General features: G+C 43.5%; 1 protein-coding gene across 4 annotated transcripts in view; it reads right to left on the bottom strand.

The window, feature by feature from the left end:
* The window catches only part of itpr2 (inositol 1,4,5-trisphosphate receptor, type 2), an 88,596-nt gene extending 72,495 nt beyond the window's left edge, over positions 1 to 16,101 (bottom strand). For all 4 annotated transcript variants that reach the window (XM_023815257.2, XM_023815259.2, XM_023815258.2 and 1 more), the window contains exons 1-8: positions 15,679 to 16,101; positions 9,455 to 9,525; positions 8,126 to 8,241; positions 6,870 to 6,956; positions 5,049 to 5,207; positions 1,780 to 1,878; positions 1,597 to 1,680; positions 1,003 to 1,149 (exon numbers count right to left, since the gene is read on the bottom strand). In XM_023815257.2, coding sequence (XP_023671025.2) covers positions 1,003 to 1,149; positions 1,597 to 1,680; positions 1,780 to 1,878; positions 5,049 to 5,207; positions 6,870 to 6,956; positions 8,126 to 8,241; positions 9,455 to 9,525; positions 15,679 to 15,770 — 855 coding nt within the window. In that variant the 5' untranslated portion in view covers positions 15,771 to 16,101. The remainder of the gene's footprint in view (positions 1 to 1,002; positions 1,150 to 1,596; positions 1,681 to 1,779; positions 1,879 to 5,048; positions 5,208 to 6,869; positions 6,957 to 8,125; positions 8,242 to 9,454; positions 9,526 to 15,678) is intronic.
* Positions 16,102 to 17,333: the final 1,232 nt, after the last annotated feature.

Here is a 17,333-nt window from a genome sequence, read left to right as displayed (position 1 = left end):
AAGACATTGGAATGGGTACAACGTAGGGCTACGAGAATGATTCCTGGTCTTGGAGGAATGTCTTATGATGAGAGGTTAGCGGAGCTCAATCTGTTTAGCCTCAAGCAAAGGAGACTAAGGGGGAACATGATCCAGGTATATAAGATTCTAATGGGTCTGGATGCTGTTCAGCCAAATGGCTACTTAAATATTAGTCTAAATACTACAACTCGTGGCCAAAAGTGGAGCGGGAGAATATTTTAAAATGAATTTGAGGAAGCACTTCTTTACACAGTGTGTAGTTAGAGTATGGAATAGTCTTCCTGCTAGTGTAGCGGAAGCTAAAACCCTGGGTTCCTTTAAATCAGAGCTAGATAAGATTTTAACAACTCTGAGCTATTAGTTAAGTTCTCCCCAAACGAGCTTGATGGGCTGAATGGCCTCCTCTCGTTTGTAAATTTCTTACGTTCTTAAGAAGGTAGGTCATGGGGAAGATGATCAATTAATTATTAAAAATATACTGTACATTAAATAACAGGTGAATAGCTCAGGTCCAGAAAGTGAAAAATCCAGACCAAGGTTTTGTTTCAACCAACTAGCTGAGCATAAAGAATCACAGACACAGAGTACTCAACTGGTTGGTTGAAATAAAATACTGGTCCGGATATTAACTTTCTGGACCTGAACTACCCACCTCTGTTAAATACAATGTATCCTCTCATCCCTCGTCCTTTGTCTTTTTTTCCCATCTTCCCTTTTTTCCTGTTTCATGCACATTCCGTATAAATGATACAATAATGGATTGCCTCATACTTGTCAAGCACCTTGGGGCAACTGTTGTGAAAGGCGCTATATAAAAGTAAATTGGAACGGACTGAATCACTGGTAAGCAGCTATTGGGAAATGGATGGATTAATCAGTATATGTATCTACCTTGAACTTTCTGGGCATTTTGTTACGGCTATGACAAGGTGCTTATGGAGAGGAAGCATCCAGATACAGACGGTGAGGCTCCATACTCACCTCCACTTCCCAGAGTGCCTTGGAGCTGGTGGCAGAGGTGGCAGACTGGCGGAGCGTGGTCCTCAGGAACACATGCTGCTGCTTCTTGTAGTCGTCGCACGTCAGGAACTTCTCCTGCTCGGCGTGGAAGAGCCGCACCACGTCGCCCTGAATCGGGGAACGCGGGAGGGGGGTCAGCGGCCTTATATATGACTACAGGTCAAGAGCTGTAGATGGCATGATAAAAAATAAAAAATACACCCAAAAACACGTAGCCAAAATGTACAAAGGGTGTTTTCTGCATTAACTACTGAATTTACTGGGTTCCTGGTACTTAACACCAGGAGATAGGCCTGTAGACAGAAATGAATGCTGAGGGAGGTCTGTCAATCTTCGAGGGGGGGTTCAATCCCGTAGTTTTACTACCTGGATACATGCTTGCCAGGAAACATGGTCTGCAGATTCAGAGTACCAAAGACTACCAAAGACTACCAAAGACTACCAAAGACTACCAAACACTGTGAAAAGCTACTTACTCCATGAGTCATCAACCAAGACGGAAAAAACTGCATATTTTCCAGAAGAAATGGTGGAAGTCCTAGTATCTGGACTTACTCCCTTTAAGATGTCCTCCCTGTAGTCGCTGAACTTCATGAAGAGGGTGATCTTCCAGCTGGTGTTGCAGTTCACAGCATTGACCTGCCGTTTACGAGGAGAGGAGGAGGAAGGGCTCAGATCCATGGCTGTGTGTGGGGGGGTGTTACAGCACGAGTGTGTGTGTGGGGGGGGGGGGCGCACCTCCTTACAGCCGGCGTTGTCAAGCAGCTCGATGTTGCTGGCGTGGAGGGGCTGTCCCGCATTCATGGGCATCAGCACCACCTTATCTCCCACCACCACCTGCAGGCCCACGAGAATCGGTCAGGGGTGTGGGACACAGCGGGGGCGGAGGGGGTAGGATATGGGAACAAACCAGTAAGGGACACACTGGTATGCTAGTAAAGGATAAGGGAGGAGAACACTACAAACCAGTATCATTGCCCACTGGCAAACCAGCGAGACGCAAGAGTGAAAAGTCAGACAAGAACAGGGAGATCAGGACCACAGGAGGTAAGATTCTCCGAAGACAAGCAGGTGAGGCTGAACGCAGAGGTGATTACACACTGTCCACTGTGACTGCCGCATTATGCATCCATTTCAGCATGTTAATTTAACAACTATATATTTCAACTTTCCGTCACTGTGAATTTAGTGCTACAACTTACCTGTGCAATATAATAATCATGTGCAATACCAGCCATTTTGGTTCACGTCCCTCCATTGTTACAAATTGGAATTGTGTGCTGTCTATTTATCATCCTGTCTATTATTGTTTGTATTGTATTGTATTGTTTTTTGATTCAGTTACTGCACTTTGTAGTGTCTTATGCTGTGGTGAATCCTGCCAGCTGCCTTGTGCAACTGCACAAATCATACGAAGTTTACATCTCTGCACTATTTATTTACTGCCTGTTTGCACCTTGCACGCCCTGTTACTGTAATGTTAAGTGTACTGTACGTTACTATATGTTGCACCGGGGCCATGGAGAAACGTTGTTTCATCACTCTTCGTTCATGTACGAAGCTGCTGATGACAAACTAACCTTGAACCTTGAAACTCGGCTGCGTAGCTCACCGCAGACGCACACACCCGCGGCAGCTGCCACCCAGACAGGCGGAGACACACACGAGGGCTCACAGCATGAAGGAGTGCTGGGCGATCTCAGAATTATGTTTTTTTTGTGGCTTAGGTAACAGTGCACTGTGCATTCATGCTTGTATATTCGATCATGGAGCACAAACCAGGAAGCGATGATTATCAGATAAGAAACTGGCTCCGTCTAACATCCAGAAAGACGATTCCGGCAACCTCGTCATTCGTGACACGTCTGCGGTCACAGTACAACAATGACGGGATAGATTAGATACTTTTATTCTAAACTCTCTTTATAATAAATCCACTGAAACAACGGCGTCCAGCTCTGTGTTATTCCGTTATTCAGTTTCGCCTACATTTTCCAGCTTTGCGTCCTGGGAAAGTCGCGGAAGTAATACACGGAAACCCCGAGCAGGAACCTTCTGGAAGAACAGGTTGAAGCTAAGCACATTCCAGGAGCATGTGTCAGTGAGCATGCATGTCTGATCGGAAAAAAACACGTCCTTTAACAACATATTTGCTTGATTTATCTCTTCAGACAAGAATGCTTCAGCTAACAAGCGCTGTGCTATCCCCTTATAGCAAAATGTGACTATGATATTGATCTGAATGATCCTGGGAATTAATTCATTAATTAGTGATTAATTTAGTGGACACTTTTATCCAAAGTGACAATTGAGAAAGGAGGGTCCGCTGGTTCCTGGAACGGTTTGGGTTAAGGGCCCAATGAAAGCCAATGAAATCACTTTGCTGACCATGGGATTTGAACCAATGACCCTCAGATCCAAGGCACAGAGTCCTAACCTATAGAGCCACATGCTGCCCCAACTTAATAGTGGGAGTTAAAACACAAAGTCGGCACCAGTGCAGAAAATGGCTGTGGGGTATCTGCCTTACAGTTTGCGTGAAATGATAAAACCAGAGCAACCAATGAGAGCATGCTGGTAGAGGCGGCCATTCACGCCACATGCCATATGACTGGGTGGAATACCTTTTCCCATCAGGTGCTTCAGGCTAGAAGGGGGGGGGGGGCGAGGGGGAGGAGACACCAGTCACGTTAATGAACCGCAAAAACAAGTCAACGTTAGCTTTGTAGCCTCTGTAGATGCAGATCTGCATTTAAACAAAAAATAAATGTACAAGGGCACTGGAACTAAAAAGGGCGGGGTGGGGGGGCGGTGAGACCTTCAGAGGACTAGAGGCAGCTGGTAAACAGTCATGAGGATGGTTTGCAGAATCAGAGGGATTCTCTGCTAGCATATTAGCTACTTTCTATAGAGAAATGCAAGGATAAGATCTCTGCCTTTCCATTAACCCTGGATGACAAATATTTGTTCAAACCTTAATGTGATAACAGGAATAAGAACGTTCCAACTTGTGCTGGTTTAAGACGTTCTGATTGGCACACAAGAATGCCATAAATCTAAATCTAGCATAGGGGTGCAGTGATAGCGATCTGTTTACCAGGGCTGGCCTTAGAAAAAGCACACAGCCAGCCCCCACCTGTTAAAACAGACAGCATGACACAGACAGTCAGCTGGAAGGACGGCAGAGATTCTCGGCCAAAATCACACCTCCGAGAAACAGCCGACGAGCCAGTTCATCTTTAATAAATACAACCACCACTGGTGTGAACGTAGACAACCGTTTCTAATATAGACCAAAGCAGACTATCCATCAAAAATATATAGAGTGTTAAAAGAGAGCAAACAATCAAACAATTATTTTTATTATTTTTAAGCATGCTTGCTTCCATGGGTTTCCTTTATCTCATAAAATTATGCCCTTTAGTCGACAGTAAACAGGTTGACGGAGAACCTGAACACTGAAGCATCTCCTCTTGCCTAATGACTAGGGGGGCATAATTAATTTAGTAAATAAAGCATGCCAGGTATGTTTTGAAGTTTAAGTAACCTGTAAAGTTTAAGTAACCTGTAAAACACCTTTTTTTAAAACCTTTGTCCTGATCAGGCAGCTACAGGCCCCGCAGGTCCTCCCTCCCCGAATCTCACCTGCCTGGAGACGTTGGCCTTTCAAAGCTTAACTTTCCAATTAAGGAAATGGCACCCTGTTCCCTTCTCTGATGCATTTAACCCCCAGGAATCACACAGGGTACACACACCTTGGCTCTGTTGTGCCCCCCCCCCCTTAACTCATCGCTGGTCAGAAAAACCTCCAGTGTGTTTTTTTAGCTGAATTAATTCATTCAAATGAATGGCGCGTTTGCCAAAGCAAGGAATGTAGCCTTAGCGTTAGCGATGCTTTTTCGAAAAACAAAATGCTATAGAAATATAATGTAACGTAACCGGGATGTGAAAAAAGCAACACAGAAAAGCAGGTGTTAGAGGGCAGAGGCCGTCCACCCAGGACCTACGTTGTCCCCCTCGCTGCGGAGCTTCCAGAAGGGCTGGATGTAGAACCAGGAGCCCTCGTTGCCCGCGATGTCCAGGGAAACGCGCATGGCGTTCTTCTCCAGCAGCGCTGGCAGCCGCTTGTTCACTGTCAGGTACTTGTTGCTCTTGATGTGCAGCAGCTGACCAGAAGAAGAGTACAGACACACACAGACACACACACACAGACAGACACACACACAAGGAGAAGGGGGGGAGACAAGCTTTACTGAATATCCAGAATCTATAAAAGTCAAGGCTGGAGAAAACAATGAACAGTGAAATCATCACACACACACAATTGTATTAATTTCTTTGTGGGGGCCATTTGTACGAGAAAAACCCCCAATCCCACCAATGACAAGCCTAACCCCTACCCGGCCCTAACCTTAACCATAAGTAACCAAACAAAATACAAGTCTTTTGGCATTTTTACTTTTTTGATTGCAGTCACACATTTTTATAAAAATCAATTTCCCCTTGTGGAGACCAAAATCAAAATAACAGGATTTTATCACATTGTGGTGACATTTGCACATAAAATGGTATACCCAGAACATCTAAAGCAAATACCCATGCCAGGAAAACTGTGTAAACCAGTGATTCCCAATCCAGTCATCTGGGACCCATAGTCGGTCCACGTTTTTGCTCCCTCGAAGCTACCAGTGAGCAAAAACATGGAGTGTCTGTGGGTGTAAACTAAAGTGGTTTTAGACGCAATAACAAGGAAAGCTAAGCCAGACATTAAGGATGGGGTTCAAGCTGTGCTTTAAAAAGGTTGCACCATTTTACTATCAGGAACAGGTCCTAGATTTCAGCGTATAAGCCTTGATCTCTTATGAAAACGACAGACGCATCTCCGATTATCATTACAGTCACTCGGACAAAATGTTCTTCTGTGAAGGCAGCCACCTATCATAAAGCAGGTAAGTACTCTGAATCGTATGAAGTAGGATCCTACTGCTGGAAGTATGAACCTAAGAGGATGGATGTCGGGTTTAAGTTTAAATGCCACCGCCCATTTATTCAATGTCAGGCTCATTGATTCTTAAGTTTCCCCGGATAACACATTTAAGTCTCTTCCTCAAGCAGCACTGAAGTAGAGCATACAGTAAAGATATGGCTTAAGGTTAAGCTGACAGAGTCATATGCACATGCTGATTCACCCCTGCTTCCCATGAGGCCACATTTAGGTCCATAGAGGTATTAGTACTATGTGCTTTTAAAATGACCTTTTAAACTGGATACCTGAATGCCAGTAATGGGACTGACTGAACTACTGTCCTGCTGTAAGAGTACAGAAGAGTATTCTGTACTCTTCTGTACTCTGGACTAAGTCTATTTATCAAAACACCCAACACACCTACTCAACAGGCACTGTCGCCCGCCTGGGTGGGGGTATCCATAAGGGTGGGGCCACGGGGGGCAGCTGAAAGCCGATTGGCCGCTAGAGTACCACCTGACCTATCACTCAATTTTTCAAAACACATCATTAGCTAATGAGTAGGTTGCCCCTCTGCATGAATTACGGCCCATCTTATGTCCCACAATTTAAAATCTAAATCCCAGAATCACCCCTGCTGGGTAAAAATCCACTCCTCTATGCAAAGGTTATCAATTAGTGCATTTAGGATAAGGAGGCAAAAACGTCCCATAGCTGCAGGAATGTTAAACTGCAGTTATATTGCATGTTAAACAGAGCCAGCTAACAGCTTGTTCTCCAATGTAACATCATGCAGAGGTTACAGAGAAAGGGTGGGTGCAGGACAGAAGTGCAGAGAGCCGAGCAGTGAGCCCTGGTGCACCTGGATGATGTTGTTGTACTTCACCACCTCCCCGAGCAGCTTCTTGTTCTCCGATTCATTCTGTTTCTGTTCCAGCTCGGCCGCGTGCTGGAAACAGGAGATTTTGGATCAGAAAGTCGCCCAACAGGCCTACCAGGACATCTCCGAGCCAAGGGAGCTAAGCAGCATGAGAGCAGACAATAAGCACACCCAGATCCCCCCCCCCCAGCCCCCCCCCCCAGCCAGGGTGGACCTCCTGCAGCTTCTGTATTCCATGACATGCTATAATGCCCAGCCCCCAGACCAAAGACTGGGATTTGAAAAACCTGTACAGCTACGAGTATAAAGTTCACATGTGTAAAAGTCATTCACCAGCACAAATTATACAAAAACATTTCATTTACAATCGGACAAAAATCTTAGAAGACTTCAGTTATGAGTGATTTGAATTCTTATATTTGTGTGTTAAATACACAGACCAAACTACTAATTATTTAGACACAATTTGTAAAAAGTGATGTCAGATTATTATTATCAACAACAATAATAATTGATCTGTGTGAGGAACTTGTCTTTTTGCCCACCATATCTTGCTCTCCATGACACACAGACACACATGTAGGCGAGAGCAAGTCTGGCAGCAAACATATAACATGTAACTTTACTCTAATCTCTCTGACAAACACAATCCTTAAATACCTGAGTGCTTATAATACATTTTTCATGGTCATTACAGAATGGGTGACGCCGACTTTTTAAATTATTTTCATTTTTATCTGCCTCATGAGAATTCCCTTCCACACAAGGCATTTTCTCAAAGTTCAAAGGACAATCTGCACTAGAACTCAAGAGTTTATTGAAGAAAAATGTCAGACCTGTTAATTCTAACTTTATTGTTAAGGACACAAGGCAAGACCTCTGAGGCAGAATGGAGAAACGGACTGCGGCGAGCGATCAGAGAGCTAAAGCAACACTGTCCACCAAATCCAGCAAAGGCAGTCAGGATTAGCATCCTGCTTCTGTGGATTTATCATACCTTGAGCTACTGAAGCTTTGATAAAATGCTACAATAAGATTAATTCATACAAAACCTATTCCAATCTCTGAAGTCTGTCAGTTAATCAAACAAGTTCCAATTTAAGTTGCACTATAAATGATCCGTTTGTATTGTATTAGCATGCTGATGCATTCTGATTAGCGCTGTATTTCTGAGGCTCAGACAAAGGTTTTGCAGGCTCAGCAGCGTGACCGTAAACCTCCGGGTCCCAATCACATACCTGTAACTTCTTCAGCAAGTCCACCTCTGTGTTGTTGCCCTGCTTCCCCTGCTTGGCTTTCCAGAACTGCTTCTGTGCAGAGTATCTGCTCATGGGACAGACCTTAAACAGGCAGTCTTGGAGAGAAAGAGGGAGGGGAGGTGATTTTTATGGTACACATGTCACGCGCAAGTCAAACTGATATTCTGCATAACATTCACTATTCAAACTCATCTCTGATTTTATTAAAGGGACCTATTATGCTCATTTGCAGTGTTCATAATTGTATTTTCAGGGTCTAGACTAGATTTGCATACTTCAATGTTCCACCACATAATTTCTCATACTGTACATTTACAGTCACTCTGTCTATAGCTGTCTGAAGTGCTCTATTAGAGCTTTAAGCCCCACCCCCAATGAGCCCAGTGTTCTCTGACTGGTCAGATTGCCCTACATGTTCCACCTCTGTCTTGAAGTCTGCTGACAGATCCTTGAAGGTAGGTGACCAATAAGGATTGTGTCATGAGGTGACCTCACCATGTCACGGAAGTTTGGGCTGAAATTCCAACAAAGCGTTTCAGGCAGAGTGAGAAGAGTGGGTTTTGTGGTGAGGGATACTCCCTTCAGGGTGTACCTTAGGCCTTAAGACTTTGCAGAATTTTTATGCACATAAAGCTGTATAAAGGAAAGAGAAAACCGGAAAAGCACTATGGGGCCCCTTTCATAAGAAAGAGAAGCACAACAGAAAAAAACAAGCAGCAAAGTTTTTTCATTACGAAAGATGACTTATAAAGGTAAACTCATTTGAACCTGTGATTCCTGCAGAAACCGGCTGCAGCTGAGGTAACAACAGGAGCAGCCTGGGAAATCTCAGACCGTCAAGCTACAGCAGGCGAAGGGATCTTGCCTGTTAAATAAACCCCTGCCCTGCCACGCAATGCAGGTACAGTCAGCTAACCAAGAGGCAGAGGAGAGTGCAGCCTTGGGAGGTCGTGTGACACGGAGACGTCAAGGAACCAGGATCAGTTGACGTGAGGCGTCCATTGCTTATGGGTAGGGGATTAACACAACGCCCAGCAATTTTGCTCAAAAAGTTGCCCAGTGTATTGTAACCCTATAAGTGGAATTTTAAACAGGCTACATGCAACAACTAAGGAGATTTAAGAAATGAATGAGAAGTACTAATTTACAGGTTATTCACAGTGCATGTTGTTCATTTTTAATACTCATCAGCAAGCTTCACTGGCATCACAGACTACTTACAAATGCAAATTATAACTGAAGAGTCCTGAAAACTTTAGCTCGGTGCCGAGACTCACAGACACTGAAAGAACACCCTGACTCACTCACCTCTGAACTTCTTGGGGGGGTTGGTTAGGTCTCCAGCTTCAGGCTGCACCACACATCTGTCATCTACCAACCTGGGGGGGGGGGGGGGACATCACATGGCTTATTACAGAAGCAGAATGCCACTGTCAAACGATTTGCGTGTGCAGGGGGGCTTTCATTCCTGCAGGGTAGGTCAACAAAAGGTGTTTTCTCACCACTAGCACTTTTTTCAGGAACCAGAACCTTTTTCCACAACCAGGTACTCGTGGTGTTTACATCGCAGGAACACGGCCCGATTGTAATTCCTCGGAGGCAGTTCCGGAACCCTTTCAAAGTACCTACTCCAGACTGGGAACTTTCCCTTCAAATAGTACTTGGGAGGCATTTACAGTGATAAACTTGCTGACTGGTTGACCACAAGCACTGCCGCTATCTTGGAAGTCACACGGAAGTGTAGGGAAAAGAGACAGAAGTACCGGAGCAAGAACTGAGCAGATGGATTCAATTTCATACCTACAGTATTACATTTAATGCATCAATTAATGCATTTTTTGCTTGCGTCTCCATATTTCTGCATCAGGAAATTTGATCAATAACCAATATACCTTTGTCTAATTAGTGGGATAATTATACGCTGTTTTTTATTCTGTGGAAAGATTGATCTGCTAAGCAGATTTAATAAGAATTATAAACATGTCACAGGTCATATAAATAAAACATAAATTAAACACTGTGCCCTGTTTTGAGTGCGACTGATGGCCCCAATAACGAAACACTTGTTCATCCTCCATTGTTTTGGTGTGGTGGTGTAGTTTATTTGCAAATTGCGTGTGAAGTTTAACCTACGAGCTTTTTGTGTCTCCCCTGCTTATTTAGCATAAAGATCCCAGTTCCTGTTGTGCAATGTGAAAGCGACACATTAAAACTGCCAGGAGCTACAAATGTTCCCAGTCCAGACAGCCCAGGATCTTGTAAACAGGGACCAGGTTCCAGAACTTTGCTGTTAAAACGACTAAAGGCACTTCGCCCAAGGCTGCATTTTTTACTTCTGCTTGGAGCGTCTCACTGACGTTCCAGGGTGGCCGTTACTCCCTGGCACACAAGGGCAGCTTTGTTTCCAAGACCTTGGTAGACCCACACACACATCTCAGATGAACATATCCATGCATAGGCAGGCGGTGGCAGATTTTTGACAAGCTGTCAAAAGCAGGCCAGCCAAAACACCATGGAAACAGACGAGGGTCAGGAGGCCGCAAGCAGCTCCAGGTCTAACCAAGCCGGACAAGGATTACGCAAAACTTCCTGGATAACCAGGAAGGGTTAATGCAGGGAAAAAGCTCCACACCCGAGCAGAATGCCAGAAAGGTCTGAACAGGCCCGTTGATGGTAAGACTTGGCCGTCCTCAGGAGAAAAACTGGCAAGCATACATACTCTAGCGCAGCAACCCACCCGGCCACGTGGTATGCAATCTCAACCGCTCAAGGTTGGTTACCGCCACCCTTAGTCTGCCCCAAGCACGCAAACATGGGGCCATTCTCACAGGAACTCACAGGAGTCTCTAAGAAGAGAAGAGAATTCTGGAGAATTAAGCTCATATCCAATATCCAATCCGAAGGGTTCGGTTCATCAACGAGTAAAGTCGGCTACAGACTAATGTGGATGTTTTAAGTCTCAGCATTCATTGTGATATTAGAAAGTTTTGCGATTAATATTGATATTTTTCAAGCAAAAAAGGAGTTGAAATTTACCCGAAATTAAATACAGCAAAATATAACATTATCTACCAATAGAGACTGTCAAAGAAATTGGTGGTATTACAGCGAGTTCTGCCAAAATAGTGCTGACAAATCATTTGCTTTTGCTCAATATCGTCTCCATGGAATCCAAAATATTTTCGTACAGTGGAAGTAGAACGTCTTTTGGTGACCAGTTCTCGTTCTCTTTTTAACCCCTCGCTCATTTTCGTTGAATTGCTCCCGAATGCCCCACACAGTCTGAGCGATTCTGACGAGGAGGAAAACGATCGCGCATGCAGAGCTCACGCAAAAGCAGCAGAGTTTTTTTCTTCTTTAAATATTCTAGATAATCTCGCAAAGGACAGATTATTAAACCTGCAAAACTTGCTCAGCTATGTTTCCTGTGACAGAGAAAAAATGTTTCTGCCTAACTTAAGGTCTTAACCCTGCCGATTGTCCCAGTCCTTGCAGTATGACAACAGCAAGTGTATAACATGGAACGTCAGTATTAACATTGTACATTTTGCAGCTGTGATTTGGATCCGAAAATAAAAGCAGATTTTACCACTTGCAATGACAAAGAAGTGGGGTATTACTTCCCGTGAAGAGTAAATGGTGCATGACACCAGTGTATGGTGGAAACCTCAGTACCTTTGTGTTCACTATTCTCGAATGTGTACTAAGATCAGAGGGAAAGACTAATGTCAACAGAGGCCTTGCACGCGGCCTGCTTTCTGCAAGGGTGCCTAGAAACTTCCAGCGCTGGGCACAGGTTTGCAGATTAGGTGACACATATCTCCAGAACCTGCAGAATTCCCAAGACGCTCACTTTTTAATTAAGAAGGCCACCGTTCACAGTCGATTCTAGCGGCACTGAGGCAAGTAATGGGTCCGTCCGTCACCGGCAATGAAGGGGGAAGAAAGACATTTAAGAAAAAAACAAAATGTGTAACTCAGAAGTCTGCATCACATGACGTTACGGGACGATGGTCCATAAAAACATCTTCTCAGGAAACACAGCAGACCTGCGACTTGGATGAATGTTGAGGAATCACACACAGACATAGATACATGTACAGACACACATACATACAAGCACAGGTACGCACACACACACATTTCAGGCATGCATATCTTCATAGGGACTCTCCATTCATTTCTATGGGAAAAACCCTAATTCCAACTACTATGCTAACCTTAACCCCTACCCAGCCCTAACCCTAACCATTCACAGATTTTTGTGAAATTGAGTTTCCCCTTGTGGTGACCGAAGAAAAATGTCCCTACAAGGTAAAAAGTCCTGCTTCCCACTTCTCAGGACCTAAAATTCCCCTTGGACTGAATTGAAGGACCACTTTCAGGAAACAAAGGAAGCTGATAACCTAACATAACAATGAACATCGAATGTTTTCTTACGCCTACATGTCGGAACCTCACATTGCAAACCGTGACAGGTTCCCGAGAAAATCCTCAACAGGGCCCCCTATCAACGCACCCCACACGGGAACCTGGGAAGCGGGGGTTTATACTGGGGAAACGCGTACAGTATCTCCCCAGCTCCTCTGGCACGGCGCTCCGATACGCCTGCAAACGGTAATCTCCCGTCTGAATCGGAATCTCCAGCTCTGGACACCAAAAACGAAATAAAGCAGAAAAACTTCATTACGGCAAATATCAAATACTAACTATGTTAATAGTACTGTATGGAGACGTGTATGGACACAGCTTCAGATCTATCATTACAAATTTGTACTTTTTACCCTTAAAATTTTACCTTTTTAAGGTACAGAAATGGACTCTGAGGAACATCCCAAAGGTACAAATAGCATTAATGTACCATCAATGGTATTGAAATGTTCCTTACAGTCCATTTCTGCACCTTAAAAGGTACAGTTACCAACAGCTAAGGTTACAATTGGCAGACCCTTGAGGGTACAGCCTCAGTGACAAGCAAAGGTACAAATTTTGACCCTTTTTTCTGAGTGTAAAATTAAACATAGGACTCTCCATTTATATAATAATAATAATTATTATTATTATTAGGGGTCTGATCACCAGCCGTGTCGTATCCCAGTTGTTTTTATTACTGTTACTTGCTATTATCCTGTTTTAATATAGATTACTGGCTTTCCCTGCATACTTGCTTTTACTTTAAGAGAAACTTAGTAGGGAGTACGTAAACTGAAAATGTCACGGAAAATATATAAATAAAATAGGGAAATGCTTAGAGGTGCTAATAAACCTTTGGGTTCATTCAGGAGTAAAGCCACAGTGCCAATCCTGCCCTGAAGTCTGGTTAAACGTGAACCAACAGCGGCTCTGGTCACACATCAGTAACCTTACAGCTCACTGACAGGCAATTATATCAGCATTACTGCGTGTCACAAAAAGACTAGTGACCAAGTTCAGACACGGCTCATTTAAAAGTAATGATTAAGTAAACTTAACTTGGGCACTACATAATTCAATGTATAATTTACAAAAATATAAAAAGACAATATTTCTAGGTATTAACTATAGCTGACCCAACGTAGTGGGGTGAAAATAACATCTATTCTCTTCTAAGACGCACCACATTTAAGCGACATACAAAGCACTGATATACAATAAACAGCAAAAACAAAAAGACGACTTTCCTACAAGACAAAAAAACAGGTGCCAAAAAATTAACAGAGGATCACTGTATTAACTTTAACACTTTTCCCCACTTTGGCATTTATGTGAAGCTCTGTATAGACCACAGATCTTCTGCTGCTCCCATGGGCAGATGAGACACATAATCAACAATAATTATCAAGTTTATCAGCTTATTTTTAGAAGACAAGCTAGTATAATACTGTGCAATCATGTTTAGAAGAGGCTGACTCGATGAAATGAAGCCCAGCTTTGCTGGGGGAGGGGCACACTATATGTCAATAAAGCCAAAGTAGTTGGGGGTGAGGGGGGGTCATCGCACATTTTTCCGGAACATTCCTGATGCTCTAACCTTTGGGAGTGGTTGAAACAAAAGCAATGCACTCTGGGGTTACATCTAACAACTTCCAAAAAGCTTCCAGAAAGATCCAACGGTCAGGCGTCTGTCGGTAGAGCGCAGTCCTGTTCAGAGTCGTTAATGAGTTACGCACAGGCAAGATCTAACAGACCACCGAAAAGCCACGCCGCCGGCTCGCTTTGCATTCGATAAATGATCAACCCAAAGTGGCATTTGCATGCACCAAAACCCAAAGGTGCAAATAAAGCCAGAAAGGGCACAGACCACTGCAGGTGGCAATAACATCCTGGGTGGATTGTTGAATAACTTCGGAATATGGAAAAAAGTCAGGGGTTGGGTTTAAAAAGTCATCATCATAGCTGATGATAAATCATACTCCAAAAGAGAACTTACACGCCAATTAAGTACTGTCTCTCCTAATACATAGCCTTCCTACAAGGTGTATGAGTCAAATTGTTTCCTGCCCCCACAGCTCTGAAAAAATCAGAAATATGGATGGAGTCCTTCTCTACTGCATCCTCTCATCACTGCCTACTTCTCTCCAGCAGATGACAGACACGTGTAGGGCAGTCAGTTTGGTGGGGGTACGGTTCCACCCCCAGGGATGCCATTAACTTGATCGGAAGACGTTAGGTATAGCTGAGGGTGGCGTGAAACCCCGAGTCAGGAACATTACAACGGAAAGGAGACTGAAAACCACAATTTAACGGTAGCGTTTTACAGGATGCACGCCAAGGCCTCGTCAGGGAGTATACTATACTGTATATTACTCACACACATTCTGGCTGCTTGTTTTGGAGTAACAACAAAAGTCAGGGGGAATACTTCTCTTTAGAGACTGTAGTCTTAATTAAACACACAAAAGCATGTAAAAAAAAATCGATCGTTTCACAATAGAATTTTTGATAAAGACTTTGCATTCTAAACTGGTTAGAACTGAAATAGTGTTATCCTGCAGAAATGTATCAGAGAAAACGGCTTGGCATAAACGCAGCCTAAACCTGTCAGAGAGACTAAGAAAACTACCCGAAGCTCGCTTCCTGGAAGAAGTTTCAATCTGCTGCACTTTCTGCGTGTTGAAACATCAGCAGGCTTTTACGGACCGTAATCTGCCGCCAAAGACTGAAATCTGTAAACTAAAAACACAACAGGATCCAGCTGCTCAACCCGCCAATGCGTTTCTCAACGGAGTGGCTTCCCAGCAAAGTTTTATTCTAAAATACCAGCTTATACTGCATCCCCGTTAAAAGTGCATGGAGTAAGAGGCGTGTTTGTCGGACTTGTAGTTGCAACTGTCAGGCCTGTCAACAACTTGAAATTACTTCCTACTTCTGATGCCCTAGACTAGAGGAAATAAAGTTAATCACTTTGAAACTTTTTTTAAAAGTGTCTGGTCTTTCCAGAAAAGCTCTTGGGCGGTGCAAAAGCGATGGCACCTGTCAAAGGAATAAAGCAAAACGTCCGAAACAAGCATGACAAAACCACTCAGCAGCCATTTAGTAAGAGAGGAGCTCACCCCAAAGTGCTTATAAACCCATTCACCGTGCCTTCCGCATACAGTGAAACGATGTCTCCTTTGTGGAGAAAGCTTGATCTTTGATCGGACATTTTTCTTCCAAATTTGCTCCAGTTGATCTCCCAGGTTAGGACGCATGCACTCCTTTCTGGCGTGGAAGTAATGAGCACCTTCTTAGAAACGCTTCAACGTGTCTTCCAAACACCCAGACACTTCTCCAACGCGAAAGTTAAGTCCCCGAAAGGCAGAAAGCATGTTTTTTGTTTCCCGCCGGAGAATGACAGCGCGATGAGGGGAGCGACCGCGGTTCTTGAGGACGCCGATGTCTTTCTGCGGGAGATTATCGCTTCAGTTCATGCTCCGGACTCCTTCCTGGTGCAGAATCGGAGCGGCCTCTCCGAAGCACTTTCGTATTCGCTAGTCTGGGAGCGCAGTCGGGGAGCCTATCCAGTAAGCCCAGTTGTTCCAGCCGTACCTCTCAGCAAAGCCTTACTGGTAGTTTTTGAGTAAGTGCCTTCAGTACCATAAGAAAATGAATCTGTGCTGTTGTTTATTTCTTTTTTTTAATTATTTTTACTTAATATTATTTTTGTGTATTTGATCTTTTTTTTTCCAGGATCTGTCCTTGCAATTTCACTTCTCTGCATGCAGCACGATTTAATTGCACATACAGATCTAGAGTTAGGAAGTGAATTTATTAAACGTCACACTGGCGCTTAGGGGGACATATTGCACTTTTACATTTGCGGAGAAAGGAAGACAGACATGTAGTTATAGATGGGCGGGTATGTGCTGTCTGAGTTAACGGAGAAACGTAATGCAGGGGATTGCTCCATATGGAGATAAATTAGATTCTTTCATTTTAATTAGTAGCTGCTGATTCACATCAATAGTATGGAGTGTGTATTTATTGCAGGTTATGTGAGAGACTGAAATATACTGTGTGATAACTGTGGCCTGGGCTGAATTGCTGCTGTACAGTAGGCTACACTCAGAAAAAAAGGGTAAACATTTTTACCTTTGCTTTTCACTGGGGCTGTACCCTTGTAATTGTACCTTTGAAGGTACAGAAGGAAAATATCTGAGGAACATCCCAAATGTACAAACAGCATTAATGTACCATCAATGGTACAGAAATGTTCCTGAGTCAATTTCTGTACCTTAAAAGGTACAATTACCAGCAGCTAAGGCTATAATTGGCAGACACTTGAAGGTACAGCCTCAGTGACAAGCAAAGGTATAAATTTGTACCTTTTTTTCTGAGATTGTAGCCTATTCTCATAAGGCAGCCTTTGACCGGGTATCAGATCATGACATTTTTCCTTTTATATTTTCCTGTTCAAACAATATCAGGAAATATGGACAGTAATTAATTAGATTTGTAGACATGCAGTATTACTTGTTTAACTTATGTTGCTGTTTCTCTGGAAAGCCTGAGTCAGTGTTTTATGTAGCCATTAGCGGACTGGTCTAAGCTTCTGAGCTCTTAGTGCATATAGTTCAGTTGAATTTTAGACTACATTAAATTCATGTGTACAAAACTTCTTAGGGAAAAGGGCTAGAGTATGTGGAAGTAAATTTCAGATAAACATGAAAATTGTGTAAATGATGTTAAAAATTGCATTCACAATCAAAATATTATTGTGAATATTATT

This window comes from Paramormyrops kingsleyae, chromosome 3, assembly GCF_048594095.1.
Source record: "Paramormyrops kingsleyae isolate MSU_618 chromosome 3, PKINGS_0.4, whole genome shotgun sequence".
NCBI lineage: Eukaryota > Metazoa > Chordata > Actinopteri > Osteoglossiformes > Mormyridae > Paramormyrops > Paramormyrops kingsleyae.
Note: the sequence above shows the minus strand (reverse complement) of the source record. Positions and strands in the feature narration are given on the sequence as shown.